Source organism: Symphodus melops, assembly GCF_947650265.1.
Source record: "Symphodus melops genome assembly, chromosome: 20".
NCBI lineage: Eukaryota > Metazoa > Chordata > Actinopteri > Labriformes > Labridae > Symphodus > Symphodus melops.
In genome coordinates this window covers 12,005,029-12,032,062 of record NC_136710.1, presented here as the reverse complement: position 1 = coordinate 12,032,062, position 27,034 = coordinate 12,005,029, and the positions used below count along the sequence as shown (strand labels likewise).

General features: G+C 40.8%; 2 protein-coding genes across 3 annotated transcripts in view; one reads left to right on the top strand and one right to left on the bottom strand.

The window, feature by feature from the left end:
* The window catches only part of rbpjb (recombination signal binding protein for immunoglobulin kappa J region b), a 53,386-nt gene extending 35,099 nt beyond the window's left edge, over positions 1-18,287 (top strand). For both annotated transcript variants that reach the window (XM_079371741.1, XM_079371742.1), the window contains 9 exons: positions 6,458-6,553; positions 9,732-9,897; positions 10,217-10,391; positions 10,734-10,871; positions 11,135-11,247; positions 11,922-12,062; positions 12,159-12,314; positions 12,420-12,523; positions 14,035-18,287. In XM_079371741.1, the coding sequence (XP_079227867.1) occupies positions 6,458-6,553; positions 9,732-9,897; positions 10,217-10,391; positions 10,734-10,871; positions 11,135-11,247; positions 11,922-12,062; positions 12,159-12,314; positions 12,420-12,523; positions 14,035-14,362 (1,417 nt within the window). In that variant the 3' untranslated portion in view covers positions 14,363-18,287. The remainder of the gene's footprint in view (positions 1-6,457; positions 6,554-9,731; positions 9,898-10,216; positions 10,392-10,733; positions 10,872-11,134; positions 11,248-11,921; positions 12,063-12,158; positions 12,315-12,419; positions 12,524-14,034) is intronic.
* A 2,110-nt stretch (positions 18,288-20,397) lies between these two features.
* cckar (cholecystokinin A receptor) lies at positions 20,398-26,336 on the bottom strand. Its single transcript, XM_079371910.1, has 5 exons — positions 26,099-26,336; positions 25,297-25,548; positions 22,359-22,620; positions 21,878-22,005; positions 20,398-21,719 (listed from the first exon to the last, which is right to left on the bottom strand). Exons 1-5 carry the CDS (start codon positions 26,220-26,222, stop codon positions 21,127-21,129), a joined length of 1,359 nt encoding a protein of 452 aa, XP_079228036.1. The 5' UTR covers positions 26,223-26,336; the 3' UTR covers positions 20,398-21,126.
* Between the last annotated feature and the right edge of the window lie 698 nt (positions 26,337-27,034).

Genomic DNA, 27,034 nt, shown 5'->3' with positions numbered 1-27,034 from the left:
TTTAACCGTTTCTTATTGAATTGAGCTGGCTACGAGTGACACATGTATGAAAACGACAGCATCTTTTAACACTTTTAATTAACCTGCTTTTTTAACTGCAGAATGATACTTTATTGTTATTATTGATTATTGCACACGTTACTGTTCAGTATTTTTCATGACTTTTCCCCAAGTCTCTGTTTTTAAGACATTTGTATATTGTTATTTAACTGCTTATCCCGATCTTTGACAGAACCCGACTGATACCCCGTGTTCAAACAAACAGCTGTAGAGACTACGTCAGCAATATTTGCCCAGGAATAAATGTCTGTGGGAATTATGCATCAATATGACCACGGAAGATTTCCTACAAAATAATGGCAGTATGAAAGAAAACGGTTTATCATAATCTGTGTCTCAATGTTAGAATCGGGATTGAATCTCCAGCTTCTCCCGAAACATTCCAAGGTGTCCATGGTAAAGACGATGAGGGTGTGAATGGTGTACAACTGTTCAGCGGTTGGACACTTTACCTAACCGCCTCTTGCATCAGTGTGTAAATACGGTGAGAATTGGATGAAATGATGAATTGGAAACGACTAGAGCTGGGAATCTTTCGGTGTCTCATGAGTCGATTCAGACTGAATCATGAATCCAGGATCGTGTTCAATCCAAAATACAAAGTCTATTTTAGAACATCGTCAGGATCTACTCCAGTCATCTGTGAGACTGGCTGAATTTCCTGCTCCACTTGGCATTCTACGAAGTTAAAGAGCTAGCCTTAGCACTGACTGATCAGCCAAAAAAATGAAAATCGATTTTTGCATCAATTGATTTTTTTTCCTCCTCTAGTGACAACAGGGGTTTTAAAACCATGATTGCCTGCACCAATAACACTTCCTGCCCTGGGACCTCAGATGTGAGCGATACAGCTCTCTCTGACCAGTGCATGGTGCCTGTCAAATAAACTGTAATAGTGGTAGGTGGAAGTGAAACATCTCTCTGGGTCTAATATATATTTATATGTGGTGTCATTATTTTTTCATTGTTTAGCTGTTTATATAATTCATCTTTGCACATTGACTTTTTTTTTTTTTTTTTTTGGTCTGCGGAAATAAGATCACACGTGTCAATCGCACACTGATGCGCAAACTTTCATCTGTCGTTCGAAAACGCGTCCAGAAAAAAACCAAAAACTGACTCGGTGTGCAAAGGCCTTAAGATAAAATGATTTTTATAGCTGCAACACTGCATCAGATGGAAATATTTTAGTTTTTTTTTTTTTTTTTTAACACATTTCCCCAAAACTCATCCTGACATATTTGGTATCTGTGTAAACTTTGGGTTCCCCTCAAGATTTGAATATAAAACTCAGCGGTTCAGACAATGCTTGGCAGCACACCACTCGTTTGTAAAGATGGACCCACCGCTGGGTTTTTGTTATGCATTTGATTCTGGGATATTCAGTTTCATTTGATTGTTACCACATGCGATCCATCTTTTTATCTGTTCAGAGGTTATGCGGAAAGCACTGATTATGAAGACAGAGCCGATTACAATGGATTCAGAAGGACTGTGAGTGAAAGCTTAATCTTAGGGTGAAGAAGTATGTGTCTGTGTTGAGGGGGGGAATGCTCTCTCCCTGTGTTGGCCACAGTGGTCTGGAGTGGTTTGTGGAACAGTGTTAACCACAAGCCAGGGCCGTCGCACGAATCCACCCCAACACTACTGTGAGATTCTGCTGTCATAACACAGAGACGAAGCAATCTTTTTGGATATTTACTCACTGTCCTGGCGCGAACACAAAAAAACTGGCAATGATTTTAGAGTCAGAGGTTTGGTCTGATTCAATTTAAGCTTTTTGGGGGATTTGTCAAGGTAAAAATTGATTTGGAAAGTTTGGAATACATTTGGTTAAAATGCATTCAGAATCTTGTTTTCATTGTTGGAAATATATTATTGGAAGAAGATGTTTAAAAATCGCTTACTTTTTTCTTCCTTGATATGGAAACTTATACTGGAATCATGTTTTGGCCTGAGTACCATTCTGATACCAAAGTCCCATAGTCTTTAAAAAAAATCGCTGCTTTGGACAACTTACTGTTTAGTTCCAACTGTATAGACTAAACATTATGTTGATGTAGTGTGACTGAAAGTCTTTAAAGAAATAGAGATTAAACAAATAAATCCATGATAAAGAAGAGGGACATTTTTTAATGAAACATTTGTGACGACTAAAAGTTTAGAACAGTTACAGGTTTGAGATTTATTCAGTGTTTTTACTGGTTTTAACCTTCAGGTGTGTTTATGTCTGGGAGACAGCGACCCATACACGATGAATACTGAGGAAACACAAGCTGAATGACGAGGCATATATTAAGCTAATGTTAGCTGCAGCTCACTTCAAAACCCCCAGCAGACGATACATTACGACACGACACATACAGTTCAGACCAAAAGCTTGGACACACCTTCTCATTCAAAGAGTTTTCTTTATTTTCATGACTATGAAAATTGTAGATTCACACTGAAGTCATCAACACTATGAACTAACACATGTGGAATTATATACAATTATAAATTATAAACTATATATAAAAATATGTCTTATATTCTTGGTTCTTCAAAGTAGCCACCTTTTGCTCCGCACACACTCTGCATTCTCTTGATGAGCTTCAACAGGTAGTCACCTGAAATGGTCTTCCAACAGTTCCCAGAGATGCTCAGCACTTGTTGGCCCTTTTGCCTTCACTCTGCGGTCCAGCTCACCCCAAACCATCTCGATTGGGTTCAGGTCCGGTGACTGTGGAGGCCAGGTCATCTGGTCATCATTCTCCTTCTTGGTCAAATAGCCCTTACACAGCCTGGAGGTGTGTTTGGGGTCATTGTCCTGTTGAAAAATAAATGATGGTCCAACTAAACGCAAACCGGATGGAATAGCATGCCGCTGCAAGATGCTGTGGTAGCCATGCTGGTTCAGTATGCCTTCAATTTTGAATAAATCCCAAACAGTGTCACCAGCAAAGCACCCCCACACCATCACACCTCCTCCTCCATGCTTCACGGTGGGAACCAGGCATGTAGAGTCCATCCGTTCACCTTTTCTGCGTCGCACAAAGAAACGCTGGTTGGAACCAAAGATCTCAAATTTGGACTCATCAGACCAAAGCACAGATTTCCACTGGTCTAATGTCCATTCCTTGTGTTCTTTAGCCCAAACCAGTCTCTTCTGCTTGTTGCCTGTCCTTAGCAGTGGTTTCCTAGCAGCTATTCTACCATGAAGGCCTGATTCACACAGTCTCCTCTGAACAGTTGTTCTAGAGATGTGTCTGCTGCTAGAACTCTGTGTGGCATTGACCTGGTCTCTAATCTGAGCTGCTGTTAACCTGCGATTTCTGAGGCTGGTGACTCGGATGAACTTATCCTCCGCAGCAGAGGTGACTCTTGGTCTTCCTTTCCTGGGGCGGTCATCATGTGAGCCAGTTTCTTTGTAGCACTTGATGGTTTTTGCGACTGCACTTGGGGACACTTTCAAAGTTTTCCCAATTTTTCGGACTGGCTGACCTTCATTTCTTAAAGTAATGATGGCCACTCGTTTTTCTTTACTTAGCTGCCTTTTTCTTACCATAATACAAATTCTAACAGTCTATTCAGTAGGACTATCAGCTGTGTATCCACCTGACTTCTGCACAACACAACTGATGGTCCCAACGCCATTTATAAGGCAAGAAATCCCACTTGTTAAACCTGACAGAGAACACCTGTGAAGTGAAAACCATTTCAGGTGACTACCTCTTGAAGCTCATCAAGAGAATGCAGAGTGTGTGCGAAGCAGTAATCAGAGCACAAGGTGGCTACTTTGAAGAACCTAGAATATAAGACGTATTTTTATATATAGTTTATAGTTTATAATTGTATATAATTCCACATGTGTTAGTTCATAGTTTTGATGACTTCAGTGTGAATCTACATTTTTCATAGTCATGAAAATAAAGAAAACTCTTTGAATGAGAAGGTGTGTCCAAACTTTTGGTCTGAACTGTACATTTAGCTTTTTTGAGTAGTGCTAATGAAGAAAAAAACCATAATGAACAACCATCCGTGTGTGAAGACTAAAGAGTGAATCACATACAGTACCAAAGAGAAAAACCACTTCAATATATACCGCATGTGTTTCAATATTTACATTGACCTGACTCTTGCACAAAAGCCGTGTTTGCATCGGGGAGCTCTGGTTGCAAACCACAAGATTTTAAGACCAGCCAGTTTCATGGAAGTGTTTGGGAGAAAAACGGTTTCTTTTGGGAAAAGTATCAAACTTTATTTAGTTGAGCTTTGACTTAGCTAACATTCTTCGCTAGCACAGTGCTGCTGTTTTTGAACGTTACATTCAAATTGACTGACAATCCGAGTGTTCTTAAAATTCTCAGTTCCTTCTAACATCATTTGATACTTTCATGAAACTTGTCTTTTAGCTGTCTTTCTCAAAACTACACATTCCATTTTTTTTGCCACATTATTTGAAAGTGAATCTTTAAATTGCCACAGCTGAAAATCTAGAACTCTATTCTGTTTGGCTTTATGAAAGAACCCCAAGGGGTTTAAACACAAGCTGCAGTGTATTCAGTGTGAGTCCTAGTTTGGTTTCACTTTTACCTATGTGTGGCACAGCTGCTTTTCTTTAGCCACTTATTAGCAGCAGCCGTTTTAAGGACTCGTAAAAACTTCTAATTTCAAAAGTGGGGGTATAACCTAACATCATTAATTTGGTCTAACAAAACGGCAAATTTTCTTTAGCTTGGGTTAACCACAAACCCATTCAAAATCCCCATTGACTTTTAGAGTTTAGAACCCATGGCGCTTACATGCTAACTCACTTCCAGGTTTCACGACTCATCCCTGTGGCGCTCTATAGAGCCTCCTCTGGGTTATTGTTGGCGCTTACAGATTGCACCTGGATTCAGGATACATCAGAGCTAGAAACGGACATAATGGTGTAAATGTGAGGTGAAAGCTGGCCAGGGAGAACATGGCGTGTGTGTTAAGGTCTGAGTGTGTATGTGAAGCAACTTTTGTGTGCTCACATGGCGTGCCCCTCACGCTTCCTAACTCCATCATGCAATATGAATTTATACAACGTATATTATACATTGTGTTAGAATAGGCTGTGCTGCTCTTTACCGGCTTTATATGGTCACACTTTCTCCCAGTGGTGATTTTATGTTTTAAAATAAGCTTTTAGATTTGTATGAGTTATAGTTTCTGGCAGTATAGAAAATGCATAATAATCAACAGTTGAAACTGAAGTAGCAGTTTTGTTAAAAAATAAGTTTAAAAAACCCTTAAGTAATCAAGTAAAAAACAAAAGACCAATCCTTTGTAAAATTCATAAATGAAATAATTCTCTCTGCCTTCCTCCTTTTACACTTCTGCACCCGCTTGCCTCCCTCTTACACACACACACACACACACACACACACACACACACACACACACACACACACACACACACACACACACACACACACACACACACACACACACACACACACAGTGAGGGGGCCCCTTGCTTTTCATAACAAAAGCCCTGTCTAAACCGAGCGTGCAGCCTAGTATTGGGTATATGAAGAGTGGAGAAGGTGTGTGTGTGTGTGTGTGTGTGTGTGTGTGTGTGTGTGTGTGTGTGTGTGTGTGTGTGTGTGTGTGTGTGTGTGTGTGTGTGTGTGTGTGTGTGTCCCTCTGAGCACCCTGACGTGTCAGGTGTCACTGACATCTGTGCGTTTGTGTTGATCTGGTCTTGATGTTTTAACAGCATCCTTGTCTGTGCTGCATCATAAGGCTGCACTGTGCAGTCCTTTCCCCAAAATTAAAACAATGTTGGGCAAAAGTTTGTGTGAAGTAAGTTTGTGTGGCAGATGAGGTGGGAGGTTTTGGCAAAGTTGACAGAAGTAACTGGAGCGCAGCCCTTGCAACATTTTTTGACACGAGAAGGGATCTTTGCTGGTGATCTCAACTCTGTTATTTCAGCTCGAGTGTTTTCTTTTTTTCACTCTTCTTCTCTTCCTCATATCTGCCCCTCGTCTCTCGCTCCCCCCCCCTCTCTCTTTTTCTCTCTCGCTCTCTCTCTCTCTCTCTCGCTCTCTCTCTCTCTCGCTCTTCACTGTCCCTCTGAGGTGGTCATTAACGGTTCAAACCCCCCCCCCCCCCTTTTCCCCTTGTCTCAAATGGACCCAGCTGGGGAAGAGGAGAGTGTCGATTTTTTTTGGCTTGCAGATTGTGCAATGCGTTCCAGAGGTCACCGCGAGTGCGCTGTATGTGTGCATGTGTGTCTCTGTATGTTCTCATTCCACACTTCACACCTTTTTTTTTCTTTTTTTTTTTTTCCTCCCAACCCGTCGACGGAGATACACACACGCACACACACAGGCCTCATCTTTAGCTCCAGTAATAAAAGTCCTTCTTTGTTTTTATTTCGCAGAGAAGCGATGAGGAATTACCTGAAGGAGCGAGGTGACCAAACTGTCATGATCCTGCACGCTAAAGTTGCACAGAAATCCTACGGCAATGAGAAAAGGTGAGTGACATCAGGATGGCAGGAGCTTAATGAGATACAGACATGTTGGATTGCTAGCTGGGAAGATTATACCTTATAAACATGGATCAGTGCTGCTGTGTGAGATGGTTTCAGCTATCATCCAGACTTCCAGGTTTCCATCCAAACATTGGTACGTTGGTGGATAAGGTCAAGTTTAAAACAGCCTAAAGCTGCAAGAGATTATTTCCTTTTTTTGATTTATACAAAACTAACTTATTACTTCAACATACAAAATGTGTGTGGGCGGCTGTGGCTCAGTTGGTAGAGTCGTTGACTCTTAAGCAGAAGGTTCGATCCCCCTGCTCCTGCAGCAGCATGTCCGATGTGTCCTTGGGCAAGACACTTAACCCCGAGTTGTTCCCACTGCTGGTCACTGGCATTTCCACGCCAAGTGTCAAAATGCCCTTGAATTCCTAAGAAATGTTTTGTTTTTTTCAATGTGTTTTGTCTTTTTGTTCAGAAGAAACAACTGCTATTTTTTTTATGACACATTTTAGTTCTTCCATAAATATTCACGTTTTATTTACTCGATAACCTTTAAGCAAAGCTCACACAGATTCTAGGTACACAAAGCGAGACATTGTTTTTATTTGTCTTTGTTTAAGATTTATTTTGTTTTTTTTTTGTTTTTTTTTGTGCTTATTTGTTGAAGAGATGGGACAGTAGATATTCAGACATCGGATAGAAAGAAGCCACGAAAAGGATTCGAACCCAAGCCGCCCACATGGGCCGTGCAGACTAACTACTCGGCCTCTGGTTCAATGTTTGTCAACAGGGCTGATTCTGAGGGATACTGATATTCCTTTTTTTTTTTTTTTTTTTGGTCCATCCTGCATTTGCTACTGCAGCTGTGTCTCTTTGTCTTATCGTATTTATATTGTTAATATAGGTTGTAGTTTTTGTAAATGTAACGTTTGTAGATATGGTGATGACTGTGATAGGTTAAATGAAGCTAACTCCGCCCCTTTTACGTGAACGCACTCTTGGTAATCCTGGGTCGACGAATCAGGTTGCTAACCAGCTTCGTAGGACTGATAATCACGATCTTTTATGTCAGGATTTGTTAAGCCAGATAACCCAAAGAGACCCTGGATATGTTGAACTCGCTTCGTAGTACGGACCTCAGCTGAGGCTTAAACAGATAAAAACACATCAAATGTAACCTTAAATCTCAAACCTCTCCTTAAACGTAACGGATAGATCTGATTTCTTCTTTAAGAGGGATCATTAACATGAAGGGACACAAACCCTCGTCTTCTGAGACTCTGTCCACGTTTAACAAGCGACACTTTCAGAGAGTTTTAAATTGTCCCCCAAAGTCTTCAGGTATGACGAGGAATGAATGAAAAAAAAGTCTCCAGCACTCCAGCATCTTGACCCCTCTGACCTACCGTAGCATATGAGGTCAGTGGAGGAGGAAGTGAGCTGCCCCCCCCCCGCTACTCTTATTCTTCATCTTACTCTTCTGCTCTGTTGATCTCATCTTCTCTTCCTTAAATCCCTCCTGTCCCTCTGCTCTCATCTTTCCTCCTCTCACTCTCTCTCACTTTTAGAGCTTTTTTTTTTTTTCCCCCTCCCCTTCTCTCCCCTCTTTTCACTTCTTTCTTATTATGCAACTCTTCAGCCCTCCATCCTCCAACTCTTTTCTCAACTCCCAGAATCCTTGGAGAGCTGGAGGAAAAAATAAAATAAAAACAAGGAAAGAAAAATGTTGAGGCTGAGATGAATTTCTCTGATAAACTTATCAAACTCAGCGCCTCAGTGTGTCACGAGCCTCTGGCCTCCTAAACCCCGCATGTTCACGGTGTTTGCATCAGTCTCGCACCTCCAATCATATGTCTGCATTGTGACAAGGGATTAAAAAGAAAGTAGGTGCACGGAGAATGCAAATGTGCCCTCTTCCTCCTCCTCCTCCTCCTCCTTTCATACCACCTCTTGTCTGTCTGTGCTTTTTATAGGAGTGAAAGTAGACAAACACCCACAGAGACAGACACCGGTGTTGCGAAATAGGTCGCTTTCCAGTTCCACACTGACGCACTCGAGTTTATCTGAAGTGGTTCAGAGATGAGTCGGTTCGAGGGAGCTGAAGTCGTCATTTTTCTTCCAGGAGTTCTTTACTTGACTTTTAAAGTCAAACAAAGGAGAAGAAAAGGGGAAGTTTGAAACCCTGAAATGAAAAAGAATCCCTTCTTGTTTGTACTTCTGCTTATTTGAAAGGATCAGTTTCATGCTGGACGACTCATGTTAACATCTGATTAATGAGGCCTGACAGCCTGAGGAAAGACTGTTTGGTTGTATATAAACAGTAGGCTGAATTTAAAAAAAAAAAAAAAAAAGTGTCTTTACTGTCTTCTCTGAAGATCAGTTCAGGTCTGCCCTCTAGTGGTTGAAAGTAAGAGATGCATGTTGATCCATGTTTACATGATTTATTCTTCCACTGAAATAAATTGCGGTTGTGTCCAGGAAATTTTGTCGAAAAGCAAAAATTCCATCTGTTGATTAAATTTACTTTTTTTTTTTTTTTTTTTTTTTTTATGAAATGAATGCCAGACTATCTCAGATTTCTAGTCCCATCTATTGTTATACTTGAAGCATTCTTCATTAAACATTTCCCAACAACATTCTGACAGCTCCCAAAGACACTTGACTACTCAAAGTGTTTATAACCACATGTCACACCTACGCATTCCCACCACACTGAGGTGTAGTGAGACCATCAGAAGTCACTAATCCATTCAAAAGAATTCAAACGCTGTCGACAAAGCAGCGGTGACATTTCGGGGTGAAGAGTCTGAAGAGCACATCGGACATTTTTCTGCAGGAGCCGGGGATCGAACCCTGTTAGAAGTGAAATCGGCTGTAAAGAAGTGAGAGGAAAGAGCGTTTAACAGGTTTCATTTCAAGCCTTCTTTCATCAGGGTTGGATTCTTCTGGATTTACCCGTAACTGCAGATTTCCTTGACATGAACCCACAATGACAGTTTTTCCCACACAGACTTTAATTGTCATTTATATTGTTGCGTTTACGACCGACAACACATTTGCAGACTGTTTGAAATGTTTTAATTCGTATGAGATCATCACCACATAAGGTTGCTGCTTTTTCGCTCCTTCGCTGATGAACATCGAATATTGACTTGTTTGCGTCTCTGTGCAGGTTTTTCTGCCCTCCCCCCTGTGTTTACCTGATGGGCAGCGGCTGGAAGAAAAAGAAGGAGCAGATGGAGCGAGACGGCTGCTCCGAGCAGGAGTCGCAGCCCTGCGCCTTCATCGGCATCGGAAACAGCGACCAAGAAATGCAGCAGCTTAACTTAGAGGGAAAGGTGAGACGCAAGCTCCTCCACTCACACCCTCGCATACTTTTACACGCCTACACACACTCTTACTTACCTGCTACACGACTTCCCTTTACAGTTAAAGCACAGGAAGTATCTTATTGACTTTTAAGCTCAAAGTTCCACCCATTCACTGTGATGATCATGTTAATAAATACATTCTCAATACAAATAAAGTTGTCAGTTTTTTCTGACTCATACAGGATATACTTTGAAGAAACATAATTGGTCTAATATGTTCTGTTCCTTTTTTTTTATTTATTTTTTTTATTTACCTGCCCCCCCCCCCCCAAATCACATCTCCCAGAATTATTGCACAGCCAAAACCTTGTACATATCCGACTCCGACAAGAGAAAGCACTTCATGCTGTCCGTCAAGATGTTCTACGGCAACAGCGCCGACATCGGCGTCTTCCTCAGCAAGAGGATCAAAGTCATCTCCAAGCCTTCAAAAAAGAAACAGTCCCTCAAAAACGCAGACTGTAAGTATCGGCTCCACCCTGTCTTAAACACATTTAGGTTCATTTGTGTGGAAGACACACTTTAATTGACTTCTTGAACACACGTATGTTGAAACTGTTCATTTTTATAATTTTCAAAAACAAAATATTATGTTTTGTGTTATTTAAGCTGTGAAATCTATTTTTCTTTGTTAGTGTTAGTTTCTTTTTTCTTTTTCTTTTTTTTGTTGCCAGTATCATTTTCTGCCACTAGAGGGCGGTGTAGCTAAAGTTGACTTCCATATAACCTTGATCCTTGACAGCTATAAGACCTGTAAGCAGCACTTCCTGTTCATTGTGTAACCTGTGTGTCTCTGTCCAAAGTGTGCATCGCATCAGGGACCAAGGTGGCGCTCTTCAACCGGCTTCGGTCCCAAACGGTCAGCACGCGTTACCTCCACGTGGAGGGCGGCAACTTTCACGCCAGCTCTCAGCAGTGGGGCGCCTTCTACATCCACCTGTGTAAGAAACCCAACCAGCTACAACCATATTATAGAAAAGAGTTTTAGAGGAACCCCAAATTATATAGAGGAACTCTTTTTGACAGCTCTCTTCTGTTCATTTCAAATGTCACCCACGCATGTTTGATAGTATTACACGCCTGAATCACAGACAAAGAATGTGAGTGATTGATTGTGATTATGGAAAATGTCGACGCTTGAAGTGTCCCTGACTTGTTCTTTCTTCTTCTGTGTTTTTTTTGTTTTGTTTTGTTTTGTCTTCAGTGGATGACGAGGAGTCAGAAGGAGAGGAGTTCACTGTGAGAGACGGTTACATCCACTACGGTCAGACAGTCAAGCTGGTGTGCTCGGTCACGGGCATGGCTCTTCCTAGACTGGTAAAAGCAACATGTCATCATTGTAGAATAAATGGTCGTGAATAAGAAGGGGTGTTTACTTTGGAACAGTTCTTTGTGTTATTACAATGAACGATCCTTGTAGATTCCCTGAAATCCTGGAGTCTGAGTGTGAGCAAAACATTTACAATATGTGGAACATTTCTCCTCAGTTTATTGCTTTGTTTTTTTTAGTTGTTGAAATGTTTAAAGATTGTTCTGCTTCCATGAAAAAAACCCCACATAAAATGTGTCAAGTTTTATGATGACAATGTCTTGCACTAAGACATTCAGAATTGACAGAAAAAGGGACTTTAATGATCTGATTGGACTTGACTCTTAAAACAATCTTTGGAAATAGGTAAAAACATTCTTTAAATAAACAGACGTCTTTGTCTCATCAGTGTCTCAAAGGAATAATAAGAAGTTTTTTGGGGGGGGTAGAACTATTTCTTGGATTTGCAGAAAACTTAAACTGTCACTTCACATTTGGACCCTTGTTTAGTCTGATTGCTAAGCTAACAGCTTCTCAGATATCAACTAGGATTTTTTTTTTTTTTTTGCATTTCATCATTCCCCTTCCCTTTCTGTTTTTGACCTCCTGTTTTTCCCATCTTCCTTGTTGTCACTAGTAGCTAATCTCTCTCTGTGCCTTTTCCTCACTTTTTCCCTTTCAGATAATCCGTAAAGTGGACAAGCAGACGGCGCTGCTGGACGCCGACGACCCAGTCTCCCAGCTCCACAAGTGTGCCTTCTATCTGAAGGACACGGAACGCATGTACCTGTGCCTTTCTCAAGAAAGGATCATCCAGTTTCAAGTGAGGGGAAAAGTTCACGCGTCAATGCACGCCTGAGGTAACTTTGCCTTCAGATCTGGTTTATCCACCGTCTCTTTTTCTCCCCTATTCTTCCAGGCCACTCCATGCCCAAAGGAACCAAACAAGGAGATGATCAACGACGGCGCCTCCTGGACAATCATCAGCACAGACAAGGCCGAGTACACTTTCTACGAGGGCATGGGCCCCGTCCACTCGCCCGTCACCCCTGTGCCTGTGGTAGAGAGCTTACAGGTACAAACAGGACACCCAGCCGCTTTCCTCACTGAACCTAACATGCTCGCGCTTTAGTTTTCCAACCAGCAAACTTACTACAAATACCCCTCTTTTTTCCCGCAGCTAAACGGCGGTGGAGATGTCGCCATGCTGGAGCTGACGGGACAGAACTTCACTTCAAGTCTGCGGGTCTGGTTCGGAGACGTTGAGGCAGAGACCATGTACAGGTGAGTCTTTTCTTGGGCCACGCTCAAACGTCTGCAACTTCCAAGTCGATGCAGAGCGAAACGCTCTTGAAGAGGTCCAAAAGCTCCGGCCACACATGTAGGAAGAAGATCAACTTTGTTTCAAGCTTGTGACCTTCATCAGGGTCATCAGTCCACAATCCAAAACAGGTCTATTTGTGGAAAAAATAAGTGTGGCTGCTGCTTTTTGATCACATCTTACTTTTTGATTTACACTCTTTGAAGGCCTCTTTCCATGAGATCCATTATGTGCACCTGCTTTATTTTAGCCCTATGAGCCTACAAATTGTCGATTTCAACTCATTTGAAGGTTTATGATGGATCGTACAGTCACAGACAGTTATTGGCTTTAGGTTTAATGATGATGGAGAGTTGAATGAGTTAGAATCAAAATTTGAATTATGAAACACTTTCAAAATGTTCTTCAAGCGCCTAATGAGACAAATAAATTCTCTCTCTCCAAATGAATCACTTCAGCCTGAGATGAATCATGAGTCTTTACTTCTTCTTCACTAAGTGAAGTGCACTGCTTATTTTCTCTAAGAGCTTAAATACAAAGTTGGTTTTTTTTCATTCTCGTGAAATGTAGCCGTCCCTTTTTGTCAGGCTGAGATTTAAGGAGTGATTAGAAACCACCACGCTGTGAGGCAGTCGGACCTCCCTTCCCGTCTGCAGGACGACGCACCTCAGGTGGTTTCTTTAGTTTTCAAAGTGACGTTTGAGATACTGACAGAACGTGCATGGTGCACGTGGATTATGGATCTGAACCACACAAATGGGTTTTATTAAGTCAGAATCTGTGATCTTTGGCCTCATATTTAAGACATCATTTCTCTTTTAGTGTGTGTTCTGCCTCTACGGTTAAAGAAAAGGGTGTGACTGTCTGATGAACTTAATGGTTTCTCCAGGCATTAAATTCACTGGATTAGCAAAGTGTCGACATTACTGTCTGATTATTTCAACCGTTATCAGTTTCTCTATCGATTTTTCCTGACATCTTGAGGCCCGTAAAATATCTGGAATATAACTGACTGATTTAAACTAAAGTTTAAACTGGTATCTTGCAAGATGCAATTCTCCTTGCATTCAGTTAAGGTCTAAACGTGCAGTTTCTGTGCAACTGTCCCTCTGTTTTCACCGTGGTTGAGCTCTCGGCCTTCTGTAATGTTGATAGTTGTGAAGCCACGAGTCATAGGCCGCTACCCGGTTGTGACCAACAACTCTAGGTAGACGGCTGTCAGCCTGTCCTGAGGTTTTCTCTTTAATGACAGCTAATGCTAACTGTGGCTGGCATGATGGATTACCGGAACTGTTATTACTGTACTTTGGTTTGCGCAGCAAAAAAGATTTTTCAGTTATGTCAGCTGATACCACCATCAGTTTGATGAGATAGACCAAACATCCATCAGGTCATTCAAATGTAATGATGGCACCATGTTCATAGCAGGCAGTAGTCTCATCTCCTGACTTCTGTCTTTGTGTCATTTTCTCAGGTGTGCGGAGAGCATGCTGTGCGTAGTGCCCGACATTTCTGCTTTCCGTGAGGGCTGGCGCTGGGTGCGGCAGCCGGTCCAGGTGCCCGTCACGCTGGTTAGAAATGACGGCATCATCTACTCCACCACACTGACCTTCACTTACACGCCGGAGCCAGGGCCGCGGCCCCACTGCAGCGCCGTCGGAGCCATCCTGCGGCCCGGAAACTCCAGCCTGCTCAGCAACAGCAGCCAGGAGGCCAACTCTGGCGTCTACGGCCCCAACAGCACCTCCAACGCGGGAGTCACGTCCTCGGCCTCCACCGCCGCTGCGGCGGTGGTCTCCTAACGCACACCGGGGGGGCCCACAACACAATATGCCTTGAGAGGAAACGCATCACAAGGTGTATAAAGACTATGGGGAATTATAAACAAAAAAACTGACTCACTCTTAAGTGCTGCGTTTGGATTTTGGATACAAAGGAGCTGAAATTGGCAGGAGAAAAGAGCGAACGCAGGGAAATATCCAAAGGAGGAGCAACATTACAACGTTTTCAGCATATGGGAATACGCGAAAAAAAAGTGCTCCTTGCCACGCTCCCCTCCCGTGGTTACTTTAGGGACCTGCCTTTCCCGTTGTGGTGCTTAGAATGAGAAAAGTTCCTGCAGGCTCAGAGTACCAGCACCTTTCTAAGGAAAAAAAAACCCACAACAACAATACATCCATTGTGTACAAAATATTCTCTTGAAAGGAAAAGTATATTTTTTGCACCGCCCAAAGCCCCTCCCACTTTTTGTTTATAAACATTTCTTTCTGTTTTCAGTTATTTTGCCTTCTTTTGTGGTTCCCCAAAGGGCGGCTGGATGTAATGTTGTTGGAGGGAGCGCAAGGATGCAGAGGGACACAGAAATCATGACGGTGAAATAGTTTTTATGGACCAAGGATCTTGTATAAGCTTTAGTAAAGGTACATTTTTCTCCATACCTTTTTTGTATTAAACATATAGTACACTTTTGTTACCAAATAGTTTCTATTCTTCCTCTGAGCCCGGGCTTTGTTTCCCCCTTTTTTCAAGGTCCAAAAACCCGGCCTGTATGTTATTGTGACCTTACAGAACGCCTGCTTTTTCAGTCTTTGGACTGACCTTTTTGTTGTTGTTTTGATACTCTTTGCTTCTTGGGGAAAAAAAATCTGAAGTCTGGGTTGTTTATTTACATCAGCAAAGTTGTTTTTTTTTAATGGGGAATAACCTCAGAGGGCCTATGTTTTGTTATTGGTTTTTTATGAAGTCTTTAAAAAGAAAAGCTTTAAGCAACGCCTCTGCCTTGCCTGCAATACTCAATATGTGCGCTACGTCTCCTTATACACATCAGTGCATCTCACACGGAGCCATAGCAACGTTTGCAGAAAACATCAGAAACTAGACTTCCACGGTTACAAAAACAAGTCATCTTAATGTACTTCAAAGATAGCCTTAGTACTGTTTATTCTTACTGTGCAGACAGAAGGGTCACATATCTACAGTAATATCTGTCGCTCTATTGGTCACTGTTAACGCATCAGATAACATCGGTAAACCTAGCGAGGTGTCTTCCAGTGTGTGCTGTACTTCTTCTGGCATTTAACTCCAAAAAAGACTTTTCAATTTGATGTGGCCTTACTGATAACTTTAATTACTACAGAAAAAAAAAATCATCCTCCATGCTCTTTGATCTGCTGTTTACTCACCACTGAAGAACCTGTGCATAGCACAAAACCAAGCAAACGCCTCGCTTCTTATCACAGGAGCTCTGCTGTTCCCGAGCTCATTGCTGCAGCTTCACTCTAAGCAGCCTTCTGAAGGACATCAACGCCTTCTTTTGGTGGTGTACAAGTACAACGACACCCGTTTTATTTGGGGTTTTTTTTTACTCTCATGTGGTGCCCAGCACCTTTTTCACTTTTGGTACAACGTGTCACGAGCGCCGTAAAAGCTCTTTTCAGCCTTCTTTTTTAGAAAACAAACAAAAAAAAATCTCCTGTAGTTTTGTTATCTTTGCAGAAAAACAAACAAAGCATGTGTTCATTGTTAAACTCGCTGTCCGAGTTAGTTGCACTCATTCGTAACCATGGCGACTGCTGCGTGTCCTGCAGGAGCATAAAGGCCTTTAAATGTGTATCATCGAGGATGTGCGTTTTCCAAACATAACAGCAATATTGTACATGTCATTTCGTTGTCTTAGTCCGCCTGAGCACTAGTTCACCAGCCAGCAAATCTGTATGTGTGTGTGCGTGCATGTATGTATGTATGTATATGTGTGTGTCATATGTAGTTGCTGTAATGGAATAAAGAGTCAGACTCGCTCCATTTTAAAGAGTGCTCTCCAAAAACAAAGAAAACCCTTGAGATTTTTTGGGGGGTTTTCTGTCTTCCACCACAATCCAAATGTCTGATGATTTTGGATAAACACTTTAAGGCAATACTTGTGAATTTTCAGTATTACAGTACGACTGTATACACAACCGGCAAAACAAAATGAACAACGAGACTGGAACTTGAATGTCTGCTTAAAAATGAAGTATTTTCTTCTTTCAAACAAAAACAGGAAATAGGAACAAAAAAGGATTCGCCTGCAACCTCACAATGTCAAAGAATAGATTAAGTTATGCCCCCTTTACACTACCATCGCCCACCTGTCAGTCATTTAATGTTAAATGTTTTATATTGTAATATTGATATTTTTTAAATTATTGGTACAAAGTCTCCCCTTGTCTTATGTCAAAAGAAAAAAAAGAAAAGTGCATTATCGCCCATGCTGCCTAGGTTGGCCTGGGAGTGTATTTAAAAAAAAAAAAAAAAAGAAGAAAGGCCACTTCCTGTCTATCCTGGAAATCGTGGAGGATGTCGTCGGTGCTGCAGCGACAAGTGTAGCATCCAAATAAATTTCTGCGCTTCTTCCTGAACCCTTTACTCTGCAGGATTGAGGTCACAAAATCTTAACTGTAGATTTCTAACTTGAGTGTTTTTTTTCCTTCTTTCTGTTTACTAGCCCTATATTAAGCGAGTTTTTTTTTTTTTTTTTTAAACATAGCCTCTGCATTTGCATCACACACACCCCCTCCCACTCTCGCTCCTTACAGTCCCGATATCTTTTCATTTTTTTGTTTACAAGTCACGACTCCTTTTTAGCCCCCACTTCCTCCTCCCCCTCCCGAATTTCCGCTTCTTCATCTCTTCACACGAGTCTGAACAGAGCGGCTTTGTCACATTTTTTCAAGCTAATAAAGGGGGTGATGCATGCTGTTAGAAAAAAAAATGTATCGCCTTGACAATCTGAGCTAGTTTACAGTTTGTTTGTTTTTTTCTCTTAAAAGAATGCGTTTAAGAGATTGGGAGGATACAGAACGCATCTAAAGTGGTCAAATATGTTACATGACTTCTTCAAAACACGCTACATTAACCTAGCAACAAATAAACGCTATCACATTAGCGATGCTAACAGGTTTCTTTCTCTTCGTGTCTGGTCATATTTTGCTCTTCCAAAAGCAGCTGTTCTTTTTGTGTTTGTGTTTTTTTTTTTTTTTTTTACAATGAGCTCTGAACAATGTATGTATCCTCTAATATGCCAAATGTCTTTTTTATAATGTAGTTTTCATGCACTGCTAAACAAAAACAGGGCAGAGTGAGAGGCAGCTTTAAACAAATAAAAAAGGAGTGTGGAGCCCTTCTCTGTCGCACTCAGCCTTACTTCTACTTAAGACTATTTGGCTGTTTGCACTACAGAGCGCTAACCTTTCTCTTTTTTTCTCGTACACATTTCATCCTCACTCTTAATCGCTCTTGTTTATGTTTGTACATTTGGAGTCCCCCCCCTCCTCTTTTTGTTTTTGTTTTAACATGCAGCCTGTTATGCTAGCTTTGCTACAATTGGATCTTTTTTTTTTGTTGTTGTTCCTCCTCTACTTCTTCTTCTCCACGTCCTTTCACGCTCTTTCACTCTCACTGTATCTGTGTATTATTCTAGAAAATGGTAAGCAGAGGTGTCATTGTGGTAGTTATTCTCAGTGCTCAAAGGGTTGCTGATGGTAGAAACCTGTGCCGTTTGTAACATTTAGCAATAAAACACAAAGGGGACGGTGTTTTTTTTTTTTAATAACATAACATTAGTTTTGTTTTTGTACATATTGCAGCTCCAGATCATGCTCAAAAATCTGTATGTCATTAAAATAAAAAAGGAGAAAAAAACTTGCAATATTGGCATAAAAATGAAAAATAAAAAAAAGTGATATCAAATCTTACCTTGTGTGTTTTTGTCACCAGAGCCATAAACTAAATAACACAAAACTATTTTTTGGATGAATTTTTTTTGTATTAATATTTTTAAAGCCATTTTCTTCTTCTTCCTCCCAGTTAAGTGTATCCCAGCGGCTGCAGGGTGAAGGGGAGCACGTGTTTGTTCAAATGGAGCTCTTACCGCTGGGAAGAAGTCCCGACAGATTTTCAAACTCTCTCTGTCTCTCGCTCTGATGCACTCTGTCCTTTTTGACTTCCTTTTATTGAAGATGTTAAAAGCTCCAAGTTCTCCTACCATAAGTCCATGCAGAAAGTAACAAACCGGGAATTCAAGGTCTTATATGTTCAAAAAGACTGTGTTATTCAAAATTGACCTTTGTGTTTGCACACAACAGAAAAGTCACAATCATATCTGAAAAGTCTCTGGGATTACATTCAATTATATGCTTAACAGGACCTCTGTTAAATTAGGCACGCTATGCATGAAAGGAAATCTTTCAAGAACAAAGAAGTACAAATTTACACAATATTAACACCCCCCCCCCCCCCCCCCCCCCCACCAAAAACATACTAAAGATAAAAGATACCCCCTAAATACTGCTATTTTTAACTGTTAGAATCACTGGAAATCAGAAGGGTAATGCCGAGAATTCACTGTTTTAAGAGACAGGATACAGGTGGGAAAAGTCTCACCAAATGATAAGGCCTCTCACCATAGTAAACACACACACACACACACACACACACACACACACACACACACACACACACACAGTAGGTTGAGGACAAGGGCAAAACTGTTTGTGCACTTAAGGACTGTTTTGAAACTGCCAAGTACAGATAACTGCAGTGTAACAGGCAGCTAGTCCTAAAATGGAAGAATAAAACTGTTTAAATACAATTTTAAAATAAATGTAAGGAATGTACCAGGCCATTATTAATATTTCTGCCATAACTGATGCTCATTTTGTGTTAACATTTCTTTATAAATCTTTTTCAACAAATTGTTGCAGTTATTTCGACAGAAAAGGCAACTGTTTGATTTATGTCATTCTAAATATGCAAGCATAAAAAAAGCTAAATAAAATGATGCTATTTTTGTCCACTTAAGATGGAGGATGGAGCTTGATACAGGTTGCTTTCAGACAGCGGAAGCAGCTGAGCCTTTTCATTCCTCTGTGTGAATAAGGAAAGAAAAAAGATATAAAATGTTTAGACTTTTCTTCATAGGTTAGCAACACTTCACTAACAGCTTCCTGCTACCACTCTTGCTAATCACTAAGCTAACTTCCCCAATGCTCTAGCAGCTTCACACAAAGACATGACAGGGGTATCAATGTGTCACCGTGTTTTTAAAAAAATAATGAGGGTGTTAATGGCTGCCTTAAAAGTAGGAAAATTACATAAAACAAAAACAAAGGCTGGTCCTTATTAACTATGTGTTTGGACAGACTTTGGCACTTTACCCTCAGCAAACAAACAAATCAATAAAAAACAAAACCAAGGGCTCACATTAGAATAAACTAGCTTCATTTGAGTTTATTTACAACCTTAAAATTGTATTTTAATAAGCGTATCCTTGAATAAAGGAGACCAGAGTTGGTTGAACAGTGGGTTTCTCACAGCCAAACTAGAGGGCGCTATTTCATCATGTCTATACAGAATTACACTTGACATCTTTTCAGTTGCTAGCTTAAGAAATATAATAGCTAAAATAAATCCTTTTCAATGATGGTGAATAAACTTGGGTCTAAAATAATGTATGCTTCCTGGGGTATATGTGGCTGTTGTATTCATTGTCCGTTTTGTCTGTTCAACAGGGGATAATGATTGTTTTGCTGATTGCCAAACTTTAAGAGAGACCGTTTGCCTGCTGCCATATTTGCTTGAAGAAGATCTTTTTGGATCGAAAGGTTGCCATTTCTGCAGGTAAAATTATTTGCAGAAATACTCAATTAAATCTATTACTTAAAAGCTTTCCAACAAGCGGAAGAATGTTTTATTTTTTTAAGATTATATATATAACATGTGACAATCAACCCTTATCTTCCCATACTTTGCCAAAGGCATATTGTTCCATTAAATCTAAACTGGTAAAATAAATAAATAAACTGTATGGAAAGACAATTGGACCCCTATTCAGCGCTATGTGCAGCTGCGAATGGTTGTGGTAGGGTAATAACTTCAACGCCTCGTTTCCACACAGCGGTTTGGTATGGATCAGTACAGTTCATATTTGGTAGGCAGCATGTAAGCCGGATGCTGATAGCCGCGTCAGCTATGTAATAGCGTCACATCATAGCAGCTAATCGCTAACAGTTACCCCACTAACAAATCCAACAAAGCAGAAAAACGCAACACAAACTAAACCAATGATGGAAGACATACACCATTCCTCTACTTTGTCATTGGCACATGGCTCTTTGCTACAAAAACCCAATCAGGTACAGGTTGGTAATTTGGGGATCTTTCTCATTTTAGTTCATGGAAATGTCACAAAACGCATGCCATACCGAGACGAACCGAACTGAACCTCTAGGTGGAAACGGGTCTCAAGAGACTGAGTGTCAAACTTTCTGTTTCATTTCAAGACTACATATTTACTGACTCCACCCTGGATTCTAAGAAAAACAGTATATTTCAGTGTGTGGATCAGTTGTGAGGGCACTGTACTGTAAGTTCAGCACTTTAACTCTATTTCAACTGTTGTACCTATGTCATGTCAAACTCCAAGCAAAAGCAAAGTAGCTTTTTATAAACGACTAGAAGCACTGAGAGGGCTTTACTTCGTTTGTACCCAGGCGTATGTACTCAAACACACAAACACACTCAATCCATTTTAAGTCAGCTCACTCCAGGCTGAGGCTCGGATCCCGGTGTAGGTGAAGCGTGTGCTGGCTCCACTTGGTGGGGTATAACCATTCTGTTCATTGGACTTCCCCCCGGCTCTTGATCTGTCCCCTTTAGCCGTTCCAGTTCCAGTTGATCTGCCTAAGCCTCCACTTCCTCCGCCTTTCTGCCTCAAACAGCTGCAGCAGGTAAACGTAGCCAGCATGCCCTTACGGAAGCGCTTGTTCATGAAGCAGTAGATGATGGGGTTAACGCAGGCCGAGGTGTAGGAGAGCAGGTGGATGAAGGAGATTGGAGCACCAGTGAGGCGGTAGGCCGAACGCCTGTCGAACGCCTGCCAAGCGTTGACCACAAACACAGGAGTCCAGCAAAGGAAAAATAGGAAGACAATGACCAGGAGCATGCGGATCACACGTTTCTTGGCCACAAGGTTTGCTGTAGAGCTGCTGCCACACACTCGGCCCATCATGAGTTGACTGCTGGAACTGGGTAAGTTGCCTGTGATGCTCTTTTTTTTGGTCGGCGGCAGATAACAGCCGTCATTGTCACCGGTTTTGATGCTGCCAGCGCTGGATTGTCTGTCTGTCAGGGGGGAGGGTGTGAGAAGAAAGAAATTAAGTGAAAGGAGCAATTTTATCACCATTAAAGATAAAAGGCAGGCAATGGCGTCCAAGAAGTATTTTCCTCCACCGGCAGTGGAGGAATAGCTTTACCCTTAAACAGAGATTATGGCTTCATACCTTTGCTGGATTTCCTGTTAGATAACTCAAATTTGATGCCCCGATACAGCTCTAGGGAGATGAGTCCATAGGCTGTCATCATGACGATTCCAGGGATTAGGAAGAGCAACAATAACAGGGACACATACCTGCAAGGGGGAATTTGAGGGATGTAAGTTGATGCATCAAATTAAAATCAAGCCCAGAGCCAAACGACTCTGCTAATATGAGAAACATCTGCCCTTAAAGTTGAAAGAAGAAGAAGAAAATATGGACAGTACTTTTCTTATTTCAAGGATGGTAACAGAACATAACAAATGTTGCACACTCATGAAATAAAGAAGGGTCAGTTATGTCATGCTTGAGGTTTTTCCCCATGTGGACGTCTCACAACAGCAGAACCAGACAGTGAAAATCATTCAACAGGGGCATCTGAGTGCAAAGACACTTTTCTGGGAGAATAAATGTTTGAAGATTGCTATTGCACTTATTTGCAGCTCACCAGGACTGCTGGATGACATCATTGGGCCAAACCAGGCGGCACATGTGCCCAGTGCTGTTGTTGAGGCGGGTGAAGGGCTTTAGGGTGCTAGAAATGGGGTAAGGTAACATCAGGATGAAGGATGCTACCCAGGTAGCAGTGATGACCTTCGCAGCGTGGGATTTGGTCTGCCATGTCCTTGAGGTCAGCGGGTTGCAAATGGCGCTGTAGCGCTCCAGAGAGATGGCCACCAGGTTAAATGTAGAAACACTTACGGAGACACCTGCACAGATCCGAAAATCCAAACATAGATAACTAGCAATATGTCAGTGTTGAGATCTGATTTTCTAAGATGTGAAAAATGTAAGTACAATATATAGGCTACAATAACTGAGGCGAAAACACACAAGAAAACTGTTTATGTTAAGTGTTGAAGTTTTCTTCATGTGATGCAATATGACGCTTTTTGCATCACATGAAGAACACTTTCAAGCAAAGAAAAACACAAAATGAGGGTTGGATTCACGACCATTCAACACTACTTCCATGTTTCTAATGATACACAGCTTCATGCAAATGGGTGAAGTATCCCTTTAAACCTCTTAAACAAATCATCATAAATAATTTGGCATATTTAAAACAAACATAGAATTGTTTTGTTAAGAGGCGAAGAAATTTAGAAAATATTGATATGACTGAGTAAATAAGAATGTACCGCCAGGTGATAGTTAGCTTAGCTAAGCGTAACAAATGAAAACTAGGAGAGTAGCAAGTGTCAAATTTTCTGAGTGACACCGAAGACCAAGATCACATAAGCTAGAATGAGAAGCAGACAGAAAACACTTAGCTACAGTGAGGGGCCAGTTAACTTAGCTTTACAACAACATATATGTTATATCATAATATGACACTTTTTCTCTGCAGTATTGTTAAGATTATCCTGAGGAATATTGTGTAAACAATTGACCTCGAGAGGTGCATGTTGGTTTACCTTAAAGACAGAGCCCTAACAGCCATTTCCACAAACTTCAGTCTTAATAAGGAAAGCAAAACTAACTGGATCCCCCTATGCAGTAGCTTCATAATTATCAAAGACACACGTGAATGTGTTTACTAAATAGCTATGGTACATTAATGTTTGGTCACATCAAATGTAACTGCTGAGCAGTGACTGCCTAAACACATACAGTAACAATAACAAGAAGAGCTAAAAATACAAATGATCACATCACACACTCTGAGAGGAAGGACACATAAATGGATAAACATATGAACAAATGAGGTAACAATGCTGGATGACAGCACTCTGATCTCACTGAGCAGTTAAACTGAGCAACAGGAAGTGCGAAGAACATTGAAAATCTGATTTTCCTGGCGGAGTTGTTATTGGATGAAAATAACATATTGATGAAAGAGTATCATCTGTATGAAAACACAGCAGCTTTTTACAAAGCTCTGAGCAGAACATACCATTTTTCCCCCCATACATTTTAAATTATTAAACTATTATTTGGTATAACAATATACATCTGCAATGGAGATTTATTTTTTTAAAGTTTTGATGCAGATCACAAAGTGTTTTTACTTTTAATAAGCTGTCATCTTTGTCTTAGATGCACTGCAGGAACGTTTTTTAGATTAAGGGTTGAAATGCTATTATTTTTCTGTTACGATTTGCATCTTTTCTTGTTCAGCTCATATTATTGTTTGCTCTGACAGCTCATATCATTTTTTCAGTCAGGCAGCTGTTTCCAGTGATAGCCAACAACAAAAACAACAACCACATAAATTACCTCTAAAATTGCAACAAGTTATAAAGCTTATAAGTATATAACACAGGATATAACACAGGAGCTGGTTAAGAGCAAACAAAAAAAGACTACAAGAGAATACTAAATTCACCAGAAATGTATTGTATGTAATATCATGTACTATTTATCATGAAGTGTGCTGCTACCCTCTTGGCCAGGTCACCCTTGTGAAAGAGATATTGATCTCAATGAGTTAATTACTTGGTTAAATAAAGGTTAAAAAAAAGAAGAAACAGGATGCTAGTTGGCCATATCCAGAAAAAAATGTTTGTTGTTTTTAAAACTTCATTGGTCATAAAAAGAAAGTTAATGCAGATTACTGATAATCACTCTCACAGCATTTTTATGAATGTAAGACCTAATTGAATGACAGAATAATAATAGACACTGGAGATGTGACTCATACGAGATTTGGAAGAGGAAGAGCCATATTCTTCAAATGAAGAGTGTGTGTTTCTGCGCTGATATGAAGGCATGCCATATGTAAACAGATCTATCTATCTATCTATCTATCTATCTATCTATCTATCTATCTATCTATCTATCTATCTATCTATCTATCTATCTATCTATCTATCTATCTATCTAAATATCTAATTTCTCCTATGCAACAAACTAACCAATACATCCTTAATACACATACACAACAGACTAGGAGTTGCACAAAAATAGGAAACAAGATGAACTAAGAAAAACTGAACCGCTGCAATAAATTTGGCCTCAGGTACAACTACACGTTCTGACAACACATGTTTCCTCTGACCAGAGTGGTTTATTTTTAGCTCAGGCTCATTAAACTACAGGAGCATTTGGACACGCAGTGGTACACATTTTAAGCACAACATGGCCTAAAATGACTTTAATCTTGTCTCTTTTCAGTACAACTATGCACACACAAAATACCACGATTTTTGAGCTGATTTATTTTCTTTTTGAATCAGCATGATATCAACCACAATAGAGGGATTAATGGTTTGAATAAAGCATCTTTGAAACGTATACTTCAGAAAAAATCTGGTCTGCTTGCAACTATGTACGTTTTCTTTTATAAAGTTGACTACGGTCAGCTTTGAGGGATAATGATGAATTCAAGAATCAATCAACACAGTGGTCAAATTTGGGGTAAATAGTCCTCAAATTTGACTTACCCATGAAGTACATGACCAGTTTGCAGATCCCGGTGCCAAAGATGAAATCCCTCATGAGGTTTGGTATGAGGGTGAACGGGATGCAGACCAGGGACACCATCAGGTCGCTGACGGACAGGGACAGCAGGAACAGGTTGGTGACTGTCCTCATGCGCTTGTTCCTTACGAGGACAGCGACGATGAGGCTGTTGCCCAGGACACTGAGGAGAAAGATGAGGCTGTAGAGGACGATCCGCACCGTCTGGTTGATATCTGAGAGGGGTTTAAACAGGTGTAGTGGGGAAAAGACTGTTGGTATGTTCATCTGTAATGAGTTCTTATTTTGAGCCGTATTCTTACATAAAAACTGCGGTAATATTACCAAATTATCGTACAAAACACAGGTTGTATCTTCTACGTTGTCAGAATAAAACATCTGAATTCTTACGTTCTTTCTTTTAGATTTTAACTGTTAAAACGCACAAAATATGTTATTTTTAATGATCTGTCCTGTAGCTTAAATTGCGTAATGGCACTTTTTTTTCTCTTGACATTGCCACACCGAGTGTGCAGCGACAACATATGTGTCACCAATAACATAACACACTGCATTAGCCTTCTGGAGGACTTGGGCCATGTGCGTAATGCGCACTGACAGACGCACTGAATGCCCAAAGCAGTGGTTCTTTTTGCACAAACTGGAGATAAATGGTTCTGTTAGCAGTTGACGTCTATAACGTCTTAGTTAAATACAATGATCTACTATGAGAACATATGTTTGATTGAATTAGTTGATGACGTAAAATAAATGGATTCACTGCACCTTTAGCCTCTGGGGAGGGGTCCTGCTCGCTCTCGCACTCCGAAGTATTCCTGAGCCCCAAATTACATAAAATCTTGTTTAGGTCAGTTGAATTGAAGATATCAGGCGTCGTGAATGTCTCCATTTCGTTTCTTCTGCTACAGTCTCAAGTGAAATAAGGCGTACGAGGAGAATTCGGCACCATACTCCAACTTAAAATGAATGGTTGTTATTTAAATATCCCTCCTCTGTCGGATTAAAAATAACAAATAATACAGAGGATTTTTTTCTCTATAAGTGTCTGTGCGCTCTCAGCCTGTCTGGTGCGGTGCGCTCTTCTCGCGCGTAACATTTCTGCTGACAACATGTGGACGGATCGCATTCTTGAGTCCTCAGCCCGCCCGCTCGGTGCATGTGCCCCCCCCCCCCCCTCTTCTTATGCATGCTGTATCTGATTTGAATATGCATACCTGACTATAAGGTGCATAACAGACTCATAACACTAAGTTGCATAACCAAGTATTTGGTGCATTTAAAACTTTCAGATGCAGCTACATAATTGCCATTGAGGTGCATAACTGAAATTAATGCGCATAACAGATGTTTAGGCGCACGATGACTAAGTTGCATCATTGACTTTAAGTTTCTAAACAGACATTGAGGTTCATATCTGGCATTAAAGTGCCATTAAGGGCACATTAAGGGACATGAATGGCATCAAGGTGCGTAACTATAAATATACATTCGGGTGCATATCTAACCTTACAGTCCGTATAAGGTGCATACACTTACAGCGAATAGTTTTTAAATGTCAGATGATCATTTTATCAGCAAAAGCCTCCGTTTTCGAGTCTGTCTAACTGAAGGCTATGTTTCCATGTCCACAAATTCCTCTGACCCACTTCAGAGCATGATATCGCTTGCTGTGGCATCTCATGTCAGCATGTCAGCAGCAAT